We start from the raw sequence: 15,740 nt of genomic DNA, 5'->3' as shown, positions 1-15,740 counted from the left end.
TGAAAAAAACAATGTATGGCATGATTCGGCATCATCACCAAGTTCAACAGGAAAAAACAATTCGAGCAAAAGGAGATCGCTGACATGAGTTTACATCCAACCCCTCCTTCCCAAAGGAAAGGTCACCATATTTAAAAGGCTTTTAGCCAACCCATTCTGGGAGGGTTTAAACGAGCACTACTCCGAATTMAGTTTGCGCCTCAGGAGGAGGGAGGCCCCGGGACACCGCAGAGACCCTTCGCGGTGTGATCAGACACATCAAGAGCGCACCGGCCGCTCTCCCCACTGACATCTCGACCCGGGCAGAGCTGCTTTGCCTCTCCGCGGGTAGGCGGCGCTCAGAAAGCAGTGGGACCGCCCCAGCCCAGCCCACACAGCAGCACCTGGGCGCTCGTTTCCTTTCTGTGCTCGGTGAGGCGGCAGCGCCGGCAGCTGCTTCCCCCGCGCCCCTCACGGCCCCTCACGGCCCCACACCTGCGGCACCGCGGCCCCTCGCGCACGGCGTCCTTCCCGCCTCCGCCCCAGCCAATCAGCTGACAGGAAAGGGCCGGCGCGCCGCCAATCAGCAAAGCGCATACTGGGAAATTCCCGCCTTCAAGTGTGCGCATCGAGAGCCAATCATAGGGCGKCTTCTTAACTTCCGGGTGGCACGCGTTGCTAGGCAACCCCGCGCTTTGTGAAATAATCAAATATTTGTTGTAATTGGCCTTTATCATCATTACGAATAATATTATATTAATTATTATATTTATTTTATTATTATATTTATCTGGTTTTATGTTCCTTATGTTTTATAAGTATTGTGTATTATTTTTTGGCATCATTACCATTATTGTTATAATAATTATCATTCTTATTTTAAGGATGGAATCATATTTTTTGTAAAGTCAGTGGATTTTTAGTACCGCCACACACAGAAGCCCCAAGTCCTACTCTTGTCAGGTGTCTGTGCCCTCAGGTGTCTCCCTCAGGTGAAATTTGGGATGAATCCAGAAAACTTAAAATCAACACAGGCAACCCCCTTTGAATTTCAGTCATACTGTTGTTGGTTTTTTTATTTAAATACACTACAGCATATAAAATTACACTTGGAACTGAGGGGAAAAAAAATACATACATTTAGATTATTTACATAATTTACATTAAGATGACAAAAATACACTCGGTAGGCAGATGGTGATACGGGATGTTAGAGCCAGGAATCCTGGAACACAAACCCACGGGGATATGGGAATTCCATCCTTATATGCAAAAGAAAAACATACTCGAGGATGGAGCATGAAGGATTTGGCCTTGGAAATGCTTTGGCGTGGCTGAAACCTGTCATTCCTCTGTACAGTCACCCTCAGCATCCGTTTCTCTTTTAAATCTTATCCTGATGCCAACTCAAGATATCTCTGCGCTCATTTCTTCAAGTCTTTTTCATCTTTTTGAAGTGAAAAAATACTAAATCATCTGAGCCGCATTCTTTAAAAATCCCATTTATACAGYTCATTTTTACTATCAGCACGTTTTTTTCAAAGAAAATTTTAGACCAGCTCCAAACTTTCAGCGAAGGGTGGCTGATCTTTAAATCAAGCTCCTGATCTCATGAACTGAAACTTTGACCAATGGTTTGACACACAAACAAAAAAAAGGTAAAATATTTTCTTAGAACTCAGTATGATGGTATTGACACCATTTTTTCAAGTATTCCTTGGAGTACTTTTTTCCAGGTTGCTCTGCAAGGCTCTGGAGCAGCAGCTCAAGCAACTCAATCTCCAATTTTTCTCACCCATCATTTTGCTGTTTGTCCAACAAATTAAATATTCACTTTCCGGTGTTATAAAACCCTTCCAGGTGTGTTGCTGTGTCACTTCAGGAACTGAGTGATCCTAAAAGTCACTGTTTCCCTGGAAATTATTCACTGATCCCATCAGCCTCAGAAGGTTTCACTGGAAGCAACACAACCCCCTTGAAAGGATTTTCCTCTCAGCCGTGGCTGAATCATAAGAATGAAAAATGCAGACTTTTTGCTCCAGTTCCTCAGCCCACTTTCACAGCTTTCTCCAAATTTAGGCACCATAGACAGTGGAAAAATTCACAGTACAGCTTCCCTGGAGTTTTTCCTAAACTCCACTCACACTCATGTTAATGATGTCAATAATGGTGTTTTCCACGCACTGGCACAGCCGAACGTCAGGGTCMAGGCTCATGGTGTCCCTGGAACAGCTTTTGCTGGAGGAATCTTTACAAAGCCCTGAGAAATCGTGTGGCTTCTCCTTCAGCTGCTGGAGACCTAGAAATGAAAGCAGAAAAASCGAAGGGAACCTAAATAAGTGAGTATTGAGAATTGTGAGTATTGAGAATTATTTACAGCCATAACACGAGGATGTTATGAGATTGCAAAGCTGAGCCAGCACTAGTTCACACCCCAGGCTTCACCCCTCAGGTTATTTCTAGAGAAATCACAATATTTCTGTTTCCTCTCCCCATGTCTGACTCCTCTGGGGGGTTTTATGATGTCCTTGACTCACGGGTGATGATGGGGTCGAAGTCTCTTGTCTGCGTAGCGACATCAGAGGCACAAACTTGTCCTATCTGGATCAGCAGAGACATGATGTCCTCATAGAGGGGAGGGAAAGCTTGGCAGAAGGACACCAAACATGGCAGGGTGGGCATGAAAAACGTGTAACGCTTGGCCTGGGTCAGAACTGCCAACAAAGGAAACAGAGAAGTAAAAATAAATTATTATAAAATCCAATCAAGAACTGTTGGTGCATTTACAACAGCAATCACCAGGACAGTGGCACTCAGATAAAAGTGATGAGAAATGATCCTGGCTCCCAGAGCAGGGAGTTTTGGGGGTGTTGGGTGGTACCTGTGAGCAGGGTCCCCATCACATTGATGRCCAAGCGAGCCACGCTGAGGGATTTGGGCAGGGCATACTGGATACACAGGTAGGAAAGCAACTGGATGGCAAAGATCTGACAAGAGAAACAGGAGATGAGCAACAAAGCACCACACAATGTCCAACACAACCATGGGAAAAGCTGTTTAGGACTGGTTAAATATTCTAGTTTTAATATTGAGTGTTCCCTCATCAGCAGTAACTTAATAYTGAGAAAGGATTAAATAAAAGCAACTACAAAGTTGGTTCGATATAGAAACAGGGAATCTTCAGCCCAACAAATTTCAGTTATCTACAAAGCCAACCCCTTAATTTAAGGTAAAAATGCTACAAATATTGCTTTATTATCACAAGCAAGTTAGAACAGGATCTTTTCAGTGTTTTATTCTCTTCCCTTAGCCAACATTTCATCAGGGTTAACTCCCCACAGGGATTCTCCAGCCAGGTGACTGCACAGTACCTGTTTTTCAAGTTCAGGCTGGGCAATGAGCTCAGGAATGAAATCCAGACAGATGTGCATGGATGGGATCCCAGCCACTGTCAGTGCCAGRAGTTCACATGGATAACCCTGTGAGATTAACAAATGTGTCAACATGTCACAGGCATGTTTTTAAAATTCTGCTTCAATTAAGATTTTAAATTAAATCTGTGTTGTTTTTTCCAAAATGARTATATTTGTAATTCTCTTTTGTTCAGAGTTTGCAGCAGGCCTGCAATGCCAAGGCAGCAAGAGGCAGGCTGCATACAAACCCATGGTCTGAATCAGTTCTTTATCCTCAAAATTCAGTGAATTATTTACATGGAAAGTCTCCCTCCACTCCCCAGACCAGACTGCAGTGACCCTTTCCCTCCATGTCTTTCCCATGCTCCAAACTTCACCATCAGCCCCAACTTCCTCATTTCAAACTGCCCCTTAATGACATTTTTTATCACTTAATCAGTTCCGGGTCAAGGCAAATKAACTCCTTGTAAAGAGTCTGCCATCTGGCAAGGAGAAATTTAATATGCATTTAAAACACATTTATATTTTTTTAATTGCTAATCTTTCCCATTTTCTTTTTTTTTTTTGAAGGTGCACAGCTGCCTAGGCAGGGTCAACCTTTTTCCTTCCATTCTAAAGAGATAAACTGCACCCTAATAAAAAGATAAGGAGATGTTTACATTTGAATCCAAACTAGTTTTGAATAATGGTAATATTCATTAAGAAACATGGCCAGAAAAATGGAACCCACAAAAGATGTGGAACAAGTAATTAGAAGATGGTCAGGGCAGGTTTTTTTTGGCCTAGATGGATAAACTGAGAAAGGGCAGAGACACAAACAAAATAGGTGTTTGATGATGAGGAACAGAGTTTGGGTGCTCCCTTCTCACTGCAACWAGAGACCAAGCACTGAAATATGGAAGAAATATTTGTGAGCACTACAAACTGGGGGAGACAGGAATGAGAAAATTGGGTCACTGTCATTTCTGAGGCACATCCAGCAGCCCCTGAGCTCCACTCAGCTCCTTYCCAAGCTGACAAACCAAAGCAGAGCTAAAGCAGAACAAAGCAGACCTGGAAGTGCACGAGTTTGACAATGTTGGGGTCAGCAATGTACATCTGGTGCAGCAGGCAGCAGATGAGGCACTGCACCTCCCGAAGGTTGCACAGCAAACTGTCCTCTTCCTCSTCCTCCTTCTCCTCTTCCTCAGCMCCCGGGGGGCTYGGGGAGCYGGGGACATCCTTCACTAAATCCTGAGCACTGCTGCTCTGGCCCTTCTCTTCTTCTGTAGGTAAACAGATCTCCAGAAGGATCTGCACAGCAGCACTGTCCTGTGGAGAAAAGCCACAGAAGATGCAGTAAAAAATCCCAGTGAAATTTTAAACATCACATACAAAATAAGGAGAATTTAAGAAAGGGGAAGGTTGTGGTGTGATTAGGATTTCTACCTAGAGATTTTTTWAAATCTARAATGAAAATKRCTTGGCTCMAAYATCACRAATCCTGYAGACCATTAAAAAAACTTCATTAAAAAAACATTTTATCTCAATCAAGACTCATAGAAAAAAAGGTTAAATCCCATAGATTATCATAATCAMAGAGCAAAAGAGYAAATTCGGTGGAATCTCATATWGCTTCAAAATAAATATCCAGTGGTYCCTTAAAGCATCCAGAGAAKACAAAATATGCACAGGRCCATGTAATTCACAGGATTCAMARGGGACCACACTGCTCATTTAAATATAGAACTCCCTATTAACTCAAAAATCACATTATAATGGGAACTCTSTATGTGATATTCTTCCAGAGGGATGAAGAGACTGCCTGTGAAACAGGATTACTCAAGAATTTCCATCATGTCAAGCTAAGGAAGTGAAGCATCCTTCAGCCTCCCACTTTCCAGTGCTGGCTGCTTCTCTGAAACAACATCTTTCAGATGATCACACATAGGTCTGTCACATTTATTCAGCTTTTACTGCTCCAAATCCAAGCACAGAAAGAGCCTCTGGATCATAAAAGCAACAAGGCAAAAGGGCTGGTAAGCAGAACTCTTCTGTTCTAACAGAACAACCACTATCAAAGCAGAAAATCAGCACAATGCCTCAGACTACAAAACAGAAAAAAAAGAAAATATTTAACCAGCTGAATACAGAGGCAGTTTTTTTTTCCATGGCAACAGAAGTTGGTAAAAAAACGAATTTAAAAGGTCTCCTTTTTTAATTTCCTGCTTTGCCCATTTCTCTTTTATCACTACTTTTCCTCACTTCGTGTAATATCCATTTCTTCCCTCTTACCTGAGCAGCAAGCAAAGCATTTTTTAATTCTTCCCTTGTAACTTCTGGGGCTTCTGGACCCATTGCATTATTTTGGGAYGGCCTGATGTCCTGCTCTGCTGTTTCCTTTAGGTGAGCATTCAGGTAAGCTTTTGAAGCAAGAAGATATCCATTCAACATGTGCAAAATGATATCCATCAGAGGGGGACACCTGACAAGGGAACACACAGGAAAATTGAAAAACAAAAAAGACATTGCAGTAAAAATCAAACTAAAACACTCCCAAAGGCTGTAGGAAGACTGTCTAAACAGGACAGGATCAAATGCTGGAAGAGCAGGCCCAGCTCTTCAGTCCTCTGGCCAACAACCTCAAAACAAAACATGGAACTTACATGGAACTTTTTATGATTAGTTTGGAAAAAGATGTTTTAAAGAGCTGAAAGCTTTCAGAAGTTGTCTGTTGGACATATTTATGTTTAGCATTCACTGTTCAGCAGCACAGCACACAAAAAGCTCAAGGAGGGAGACACTCACCTGTAAACTCTCTGGTCACACCTCAACACAATCAGGGGATCAATCATCAGATCATTCTGTGTGTATTTCTGCTGTCGCACTATTTTTACTGAAGGCTGCAGGGCATTCACAGTCATCACCCACAACCTAAAATGAGAGTATTTTTATGGTTTTTAATAAGAAATTCATGTAAGAAAAGGGGTTCCCTAAGCATTTGGTACCTGAGACATTTTCTTTTGGCCTATGAAGCAGAAAACCCCCCATTTTCAGCCCTTGAATTTAACCAAGGTACAGTGAACTTACACTCCCTGGGATTACAGCAATCAAATTGTTTTCACTACAGTAGAGCATCCACTTGATAAAAAAGCATTTTCTTACTAAAGTGAGTTCCTGTTTCATCAGCAATTCATCACAAAAAATGGACACTACAAAACCATGATCCTGAATTTGAAACCAACTGGTGACTTCCTTTCCCCTGAGAACAACTACCATCTTCCTTCCTTTTAAATGCAAATATTCAAAATTGCAACAAACTAGAAAGAAATGCAGCTCCAACACATTCTATCCAGGCACAGCCTCCAATCTCCCAGATAAAAGCATCCTGTCGTTATTTTTGTAAGAGATACAGAACAGATATTTTGAGCCTTGATACCTTCTGGGCATGACAGTGTTCAGAACCATCCAGAGTTTATTGACAGCCTGCAGAATCCCCCGTGGCACTCCAGCATCCAGCAGRAGATTCATGTTTGAGGTCAATACTTCAGCATAAGGGATCAATTCTCCAGCTGAGAGAAGGGTCAGATGTTCCAGGATCTGCATCAGCTGGGTGTGATTTCCAGGCAGCAGGGAAAAGGCTGTGAAACAGAAACAGGAYCTTGGTAAAATTGGACTTTTGATAATTTTACTGCCTCGGCAGCAGAACATTTTGGCTATACAAATGCAGTATAATCACCCTTCCAAATCCACTATACTCCAACCCATTTGGAGAGGATTTACTTGGAATGATTTACCTTCCTGGAGCTGTTTGGGAGAGTGGTTCTTGGCCATGTTGGTGAGGAGCATCCTCCTGAGCAGGGCGTCGGTGCCGGTGATCTGCTCCTCGCAGATCCAGTCGTCCACGATGCACAGATGGGGATAGTTGGTGGCCAGGAGCCTCAGCAGGGCAGAGTGCAAGCCTTGGGGACATCAGGGACATTCACAACTCAGATGTGAGCAGCTCCATCTGTCACCTGAACACATCTGTGCCTGTCATGTCAACCACTGACCTGAACCGAACCACTACCAAGCAGCTCAGTAGGGTGAATGTTCATAATCTGTTATTTTAACTCGAACAGAGAGGAAAAGTCACCCTTTGGAAAAGAATTCTTAAATTCAGCCTGGGATATTCAACATTCTCCGGTAATTCCTACCCTAAAACCTGCCCTAGTGAGGTAAGACCTACTCTAAAAGGAATTGCCTTCCTCACTGTTACGCTTCAAGCAATCTCAGCAGCTACTCCTGATAGATTTTAAAAGCAAGAAAAAGGAATTAAAACCACAACAGAAGTGAGAGCCACCCAGCTGGAAATGCTCAGCTTTCCTTTTTGTGCACTTTAGACCTTCACAGCATTTTTACCTCCCAGTTCCTGCTGCAGCCCCTGTGCCTGCCGGATGAGGTACTTGATTGGAATCTGATCCATCAGTGCTGAAGAGTAGGACTTGGGTTTTCTCTGCATTGCAGCTACAAGGGAACAAGGCAAGAAACCACACAGTTACAGCTAAAAACCAACTATTTCCCTAAATGGATCAATAAGGAAAATGTAAAGCACTTGTCTCTATATTATCCAYGTAAAATAGAGAAAAAAATCRAATTATTTTTTKATTTTTTTWWAAAMATCAAATTGATTTTAYGGTATTTCAGGCTTCCTTGATTAGAATGAAGCAAACAACYCTGATGAATGGTGGAAGTTTTGTACCCTAAAAAGGGCTGGTAAAACCACCTACCAGATATGAACACCCAGTTTTCACTGAAATTTAATTCCATCAATAAAATACACARCAGTCTTTTAGAACTGATTTAGTCTCCATTTCAAAGGTAAAAATTGATCATTCAGAATTACCAACTACAAAATTGCCAACTCAAAAAAAGGATGTTCAAGTTTGATGAAACATGAATAAATTAAGATCTCAGTTAATTATGAAGTCTTTGTTAATTGTTGCTGTATATATTAGATGCTCATAAACATTTCTTGTAACTCTGGCCAGCTTGGACCTCTTATTCTGTAAAACAAATTATTCAACTACAGAGTTTCGCCATAAACTTCATCTGCTGAATCTCTACAGCAGCAATGTTTTATTGATTACAAACACCAAAACATTTTATGCTGTGCTTCAATCTGACAACAGCATTAATTTTTCCTCTCTTGGCACCTAATTTTCAGTTAATCTGATGCCCTCACATTTACCTAGAATCTTTGTGTTGGCCAGAAGTGCCTCTTCATAGGACAGGACGTAGTAGAGGACGAGCAGTTGTGTGGTGATGCTGAAGCGCTGCGTGGGCCGAGTATTTTCTCCCTGCACATAAAACCACACACAAAGGTCATGCTGCATTCCTGATTCTTGGCAAGAAAAATTTGGATTTACCTACAAATATGATGAATATCTGAGTAACAAGATTCACTTCAAACCATGACTGTCACTGCAGCAGGAGGGAGTTTACAGGCAGTAAAGACACTAATACAAAATTCTGAACCACAATCACATAAAACACAGGAAAAATCCAAACAAGTCCATTACCCCAGAGAGTCCTTGGAAAACATTCAGTATCTCCTGCTCTGTCACAGGCTGATTGGTGGCCTCGGGGTTGGATTTAGATGCAGGAGTAAGGATGGAGTTAATGTAGACATCGATAAGGGGAAGCAGCTGAGGGTGCAGCGGGGTGGTGGTTTCACAGAGCTGCCGATAGATCCAGTCCTGCAAGAGAAAATCCCCTGATGTGAGCAGCTGCCAGGCTGGGGGGAAATTTGCGTTGCCTGCAACTACAACTCCTTTTAATAAATGAGGTTTTGACTTTGGAAAGTGTAGTATCACTTCTAAACTCTGAATCCTRGACGCTGATTCACAAATAAAACTTGTCCTGGCTGGAAAATCATTCTATGATTTTATTAAGCACAGATGAGGGAGAGAGACTTATGATTTTTAACTTCACTAAGTGGTGGTCTCTGGATTACAGAACACCCTCATTTAATACACAGCTCCTTCTTAAATTACATGGTGGTAAGGTACAAAATTCATCAAGAATTCTGCTCCTACAATTTAACCAGTCTGCAAAACCCCATTGGTATTCAGAATTAAGAAAAGAAATAAAGCAAAGGTCATACCTTAATGGATACTTTGTGCTTGGTGAAGGAACGACTCTTCAAAAGCTGGTAAATGCAGTGAATGGGTAAAAACCCAGTGATGTTGGCACTGAGATTGCCTGTAACAGGCACACGGACAGCGTGGGCTGTAACCACCTAAAGGGAAGGTACAATCTCTTTATTTCTGGGGAATATCCCAAGGAGAAAGAAAAGGGGAAAAAGGAAAAAAATCCCTATGTTGAAAATACCTGTTCAGTGAAAATCTCCTGTGTGAAGATTGTCTTCATTCTGCTGAGCGAGCTGGGCTTAATAACAATCTGAAATTAAGAAGAAAGTACTTCGAATTGCAAGTTCTGTCTTTCTTATAATTAAGGACTACAAATTTATTTTATAAACTGTTAACTTTTTGCCTTTTAAAACTTGTCTTGACTGGGATACCAGGAAAACACATTATTCCAAATGTCAAACAGAAATATTTTCAAATGTCACAAGTTCATCATGCCACATCTTCCTCATCCTAAAAACTCCTCACCCAGCTTTTACATCTGGTGAGACACTGTTTCACAATACTCTTCTTGGGTAATTTACTGAAATTAATTTTTACATACAAAGATATTTCTTTTAACTATTTAAAATAAAAACTTTGCAGCTCAATTTGGAAACTACTTCAATTAGTCTTCTAAAAAAGTTCATTAGCTGGAAATAATTATTTCAATGAGGCAGCCCTTTTTGAAGATACTTTTATCATAATATTCCTCTGTAACAAGGGCCATGCATATTTTAATGTTCTACCAGAGGAATTATTATTCATTCTCCAGGTAATATTTACTTTAGGTATATTAGCAAAATCAAAGGGTTTTTTTTATTATCAAAAGTAAATATCAAAGTATCAAAACACAGCGAAAAGTCAATTTTAACAGTCAAATAACAGAAATAATTTAGGATTTACCTTCATTCCCAAAGTGGAACAGACCAAATCAATGATGGCACTGAGCTGGTTGCTGTGGAAATACATGGCTACCAAGAGGAGCATCTCCCCAAAGGATGCAGACACTCCAGAAATGCTGGTGATAACAAAGAGCAAGATTCAGTTTCCAGCAGGACATAAATGTGAGATCACTGGAATCATTAAAACAAATCCAGACTGCTCTCACCTTTCAAAGTAGGCTTCTTCCTTTATCATCCAGCTGAGCCACATCACCATGAGTTGCTCCTGTTCTGGCGTGCTGCACAAAGAAAATCCATAATAGATCCTTTTCCCAGAAACCAATGCTGGTTTCCCTATCACTCAAAGAAAAGCCAATATTGAGGAATCTTACACGAGCAGACCTTTTCTCACTTTCACTTTAGCAGCCAACTGCTGATAAGCAGTGATATCAGGCACAAAGGTCAGTCTGACTGTCAGGCAACTTCCTTTTTGGAATGCACCCAGCAGAAAGTTACACYCCTTAATTATCTGCATTGCTTCTCTTTTGAACAGGGACTTGAAGGATTTCAGCCATGAACTCATGCCATGGAAAAGTGAACTAGTCAGGCCTAATTCAGTCTCCGAAAAACTATTTAAACTAAGCTCATGCCAATGCTGCCCTATCAAAATTTGGTACAAGAAGGAAAAAACAGAGTGAAATATCCACTCAGTGAGACAAATCCCTTCCATCAACATACAGAGATTTTATAAAGAATTAGGGGAGAAAAACTGTGCAGCTCTGGGGAGGGCATGGCCTCAATGATGCCAAAACAGATCTTGCCAAGCTCCTCCTGCACTGAAGTACCTGACCAGAGTGGAGAAGGCCAGGAGCATGCAGAAGGACAGTGACACAAAGCGGACACCGGCCGGGGTGGCGGGAGGGCGGCTCGTCATCAGCTGCAGGAGCTGCTCAGCTTCTTCATCAGTGGGCCTGAGCAGGACAGAAAACAAAACAAAGCTGGGCATTTAACAGGGAATACATTTCCAGTCTCATCACAATGGTTAAAGACTGAATTTTCTCTGTTATTCAAGTTGGTAATTCTCTCTGAACTTCAAGGCATAAAAATCTCTATTAAGAGACAATAATGGAGAAGAAACTTCCCCAGGTTATCTTGCCTATTAGTACAAATTACTTCAATTAAAACCAACAATGCATTAAGATGCTACATTGGCACTCTCTAAAAGTGAAAGCAAAACAACAGAAGCTCAAAATCCATGAAATGTATGCTGCTAAAGAGAAAGTARCTGATAACTCTACACACTGCTCCATCCATCGGGGTTTAGACTTYTTTCAACAAGTCTGCAGAAGTGATTTTGCAGCAACAGAGCCTCTGTTAGTACTGAAATTGGTGAGTTCTGCAACAAGTTTTGAGGACACGGTGGCATGAAGATGGAAGTACCCAAAGCCCTCACCCTCTGCTGAAATAGAGCCATGAACAAGAGCCCAGAGCATGAAAAGGTTCCTTACTTGAGGCCAGCAATGCCCATGAGAGCGCAGTAGAGGCGCAGCAAGGCGCTGGCTTTCACCACGTGCTCCTCCTTGAGCCCCGAGTACACGGACACGTTGGGCTCCGTGTCAGCATCGGCCTCCTCAACAATGTGGGTGCTGCGCACCGTGGGCAGGATCCCCATGAGCTCCAGCAGCAGCTGCCTCCTCATCTGCCACAGCACAGAGCTGATGTTATCTTTTTTTCTCTGTGGAAGAGGTCAAGAGATAAGAACAATGTCAAATTCAGCCCATCAATGTATGACCCACTAATTTCCACAGGAAGGGAAAAGAAGGGAAGGCACCAGGGCAACAGGTAACATGTGACCATATTAGAACAGCTTCTTCCACCAAAATCCAAACTTTAACTAACTCAGCTTAGCAAGTCAAGACGCATCTTCCTGCTGTGAACACTGAGGATGAACACATTTATCAGGTAAATATTACAAACATAAAATTCCCTCGTTTCCATGCCTAAAAACCTCTCAGGGGAACAACCAAATAGCTGCTGCCTTCACGAACTTTACTTATGGACCCGAAGGTGCCATAAGTGGTTGCCTTGTAAAGGTTCCTCCAAGATATGCAACAGGATTTATGTGCRTTCAGACACCAGAAGAGTTACAGCAAGCTGCAATTATTTCTTTAAAAGCACAATATCCCAAGAATTTCCTACCTGTTGGCCATTTCGGATGAAAGTTCCAAACCAGGTTCGAACCTTTGCATTTGTTCCAAGCAGCAAACCACTCACAAAACACACCAGGTCACTCACTCCATCCTCTGAGGATTCATTCTTGGTGTGATCCAAAGTCAAAGCCACACCAAGGCCCGGCAGGTGACATTCCTCCACCTAGATAAAACGCTCAGGCTCAGTCATCTTTGTGCTTTTAAAGCTTTAAGAAGGTTTTAATCACAATTCTCATGACAAACTCACCACCATGCCTCGGACCCTCAGGGCTTGGGAAGGGTTCATTTTGCACAGGTGACGAAGAGCTTCCGTTCTGCGCCGGCCCCCGACGCTTTCCTCGTCCTGCCGCTCGCCGTTCTTAATCAGACCCCTGCAGACTAAAGAGCCAACAGAAACCATGAGGAATCTGCCCCTTCCTTAACACAAATTACACCCCAAAATATGTCTCAATGCAAGGTGCAACTGATAGCAAGGATAGAGAGGGTTCTCAGCCCCTCAGCCTTTGTGACAGTGACCTACAGATGAAAAGCTGTGACACACACGGTGAGCCTGGCCTACAGTCAATGGGCATCAACGTGATCAGAGGGCAGCACTCAGCAGCTCAAATCTGTGTAATTTGTGGTTTGGCCCARAATTAACTCTACTGCTAGAAAACATTTCAAAATCTGGGAAAAAGAAGCTGTAACTCACCCTCATTGAAGCTGTCAGGGACATTGGCCACAAGAAGACAAAGGAACCAGGCCCCATTTTTAACATGCAATAGAGCTTCGGCCACATCCACTATTGGCAACAGTGAGGGCAGCTCTGGATAGAAAAAGGGTGTTAAAAGTCACAATGTTTCACTGGCAAACAAAAAAACTCTGTTTCCAATAGTTGCACACCTTAGATTAACCTTATATATGTCACAACAGCTCCCAAAGCTGTTTTGTTATATTTGTGGGAGGTCAGAAAACACGAAAACACCAAAAACACAGAACACACCTGCTTGCAAAATGCACAGAACATCTGCTGCCTCCTCCAGGTAAACAGGACTCTCGAAGAGCTCAGAAGATTTGAGAAAAAACTCACCATTTGATTCTGACACCTGCAAGAAAGTATTTATCATCACTGAACAGGTTTTATGAAACTATTTGTCTAAATTTGCTTTAAATTTACCATATTTAATAGAGTAAAAACTGCCAAACACGTAGAGCTATCAACTCAGAATAAGCAAGAAAGGTTTGCAAATTAAAAAATATTTACCACTGGAAATATCTCAACACAGATGGTATCATTGCTTCCTTTCAGAAGAAAGAAAAAGAGTGACAGATTATTTTAAGATCATACAAAGAAAATAAAATGCTGGGATGAACAAGTGTGTGGGGAAAGAGAAATATGGTGGTTTATACCACACTGCAATAGGAGTAAACAAAGGGATGGAAAAAAGTCATAATTTCTTTTCCAAATATGATTTTTGCAATAACAGATCATTAAATCAAAATATATTTGAATACAGCATATTACAGAGTCTGTGTAACATTAGGAAAAACTGCCCTGGTTTGTTCTGAGAAGAAATACCTCTCTTAGGAAGTCACAAGGAGTTTAATCAGGCTAAGACTTTGAGTCTTGAAGCTAAGGACTGGAGAACAATGCTCACACCTCCAGCACATCAGAAACAGAACCAATGTCTCAGATGCATTTTTCACAACCTAAAACTCACAAGCATCCGGGTATGGAGACGTTTACCTTGTTCATGATGGCCAGTAACTCGCTCAGCACCAGCCGGAGCCGCCGAGGAGAGTCACTGTGCTCAAACTCCAGCGTCAGCCCGTGCTGCAGCTGGGACACCAAGATGCTTTCTCCACTGCCACCTCCCAGCTTGTGCCTGCCAAACAATTCAAAACAAACAATTATTAAACGTTTCTGCAAAGACAGAAATGCTTGCGGTTAAAGGAAGCAGCAGCTCTCTAGGGGATCTCCTCTATCCTGCCGAAGACCTGTAAAGACTGCTGTTACTGCAGTACAAGGAGGCTAATACAGTAGATTATCAAAATGTCAAATGTTTCCACTCCCCAGCAGCACAAACAGTCAGGAAAGCGCATTCCCCTGGCCTGTCCCTTCACCCCACAGAGCCATCCCAGCCCTGCCGTCCCAGCCCGTTCCATGCCGGGGCAGCCACCCCAGCGCATCCCACAGCCTCCGCTGAGCACGGCGGGGGAACGGATCCCCACGACACGCAATTAAACCTTTCTCTAGAGGCTTTCCCAGGAGATTATCGAGGTCACGAATGGCCGGGTTGAACAGCTGCAACAACTGCAACAGCTGGAAAAGCCACACAGCGCTTCCGCCACACATCCCCGTTCGCTGCCTTACCGGAGCTGCTGTTCCTTGCTGGCGTCCTGCTCCAGCGCGTGGAAATCCACGGACAGCAGCGCCACGATGGAGTTGACCGCCTCGACCCCCGAGAGCAGCCGCAGGATCAGCTTCTTGTCCTGCGCCCAGCTCTGGCTCTGGTCGGCGGGCGCGCACAGCGCCATGCGCACGAGGCACGGCAGCAGCAGCCGCAGCTCGGGGTCGCTCAGCGCCGCCAAGCGCACCACGTCCACCTTCTGCATGGCCTCGAAGGCGTARGGGCTGACGAACTGCAGCGCCGAGCACTCGGCCATGGCGGCGACAGCCGCTCCCTCACGGCCCCCGCGCCCACCCGCCGCCGCCGCCACTACCGGGCGAAGCGGGAAGTGACGTCACGGCGCGAGGGGCGGGGCAAGCTGAGGGCGGAAAGGGCGAGGCGGGAAAAGCTGAGAGGCGGGAGAGGCTGAGGGAGCACCGCCCTCCCCGCCCCCTCAATAAACCCACATCACAATCAAGGCTTCATGAATAATTTATTCCATTTGAATTTTTTTTTTTTTTTAAAAAGTATAAACTTTTTTTTTTTTTCTTCATTTCTTCGATCACAATTTGTACAACTCAGTGTTTATGGCATTCGGCAGCAATAGTGTTTGTTCCTTAAATCGCTTTTTGTTTCTGTGTTTTGTCACGATAAATACCATGGCGGCTCGGCCGAGGGCACGTGGCGGCGGCTGGGCGAGGCTCCCCCAAATGCAGCCGTGCCAGAGGGGTGTGAGAGC

At 43.3% G+C, this 15,740-nt stretch overlaps 2 protein-coding genes across 2 annotated transcripts in view; both read right to left on the bottom strand.

Annotated features, from left to right (window-relative positions):
• The window catches only part of BRIP1 (BRCA1 interacting helicase 1), a 49,355-nt gene extending 48,888 nt beyond the window's left edge, over positions 1–467 (bottom strand). Inside the window, exon 1 of the mRNA XM_057378795.1 lies at positions 384–467. The gene's annotated coding sequence lies outside the window, so the exon portion shown is untranslated. The remainder of the gene's footprint in view (positions 1–383) is intronic.
• An 894-nt stretch (positions 468–1,361) lies between these two features.
• On the bottom strand, positions 1,362–15,357 carry INTS2 (integrator complex subunit 2). Its single transcript, XM_057378796.1, has 24 exons — positions 14,986–15,357; positions 14,359–14,497; positions 13,615–13,717; positions 13,324–13,437; positions 12,880–13,010; positions 12,622–12,795; positions 11,931–12,157; positions 11,268–11,393; positions 10,650–10,721; positions 10,445–10,559; positions 9,744–9,812; positions 9,517–9,651; positions 8,933–9,109; positions 8,602–8,710; positions 7,773–7,877; positions 7,169–7,333; positions 6,811–7,012; positions 6,180–6,305; positions 5,667–5,856; positions 4,446–4,703; positions 3,351–3,458; positions 2,861–2,966; positions 2,517–2,693; positions 1,362–2,278 (listed from the first exon to the last, which is right to left on the bottom strand). The coding sequence occupies exons 1-24, from the start codon at positions 15,276–15,278 to the stop codon at positions 2,109–2,111; spliced, it is 3,591 nt and encodes a 1,196-aa protein (XP_057234779.1). The 5' UTR covers positions 15,279–15,357; the 3' UTR covers positions 1,362–2,108.
• Positions 15,358–15,740: the final 383 nt, after the last annotated feature.

This window comes from Malurus melanocephalus, unplaced genomic scaffold, assembly GCF_030028575.1.
Source record: "Malurus melanocephalus ecotype Western Australia unplaced genomic scaffold, MMel_1.1 scaffold_376, whole genome shotgun sequence".
NCBI lineage: Eukaryota > Metazoa > Chordata > Aves > Passeriformes > Maluridae > Malurus > Malurus melanocephalus.
Note: the sequence above shows the minus strand (reverse complement) of the source record. Positions and strands in the feature narration are given on the sequence as shown.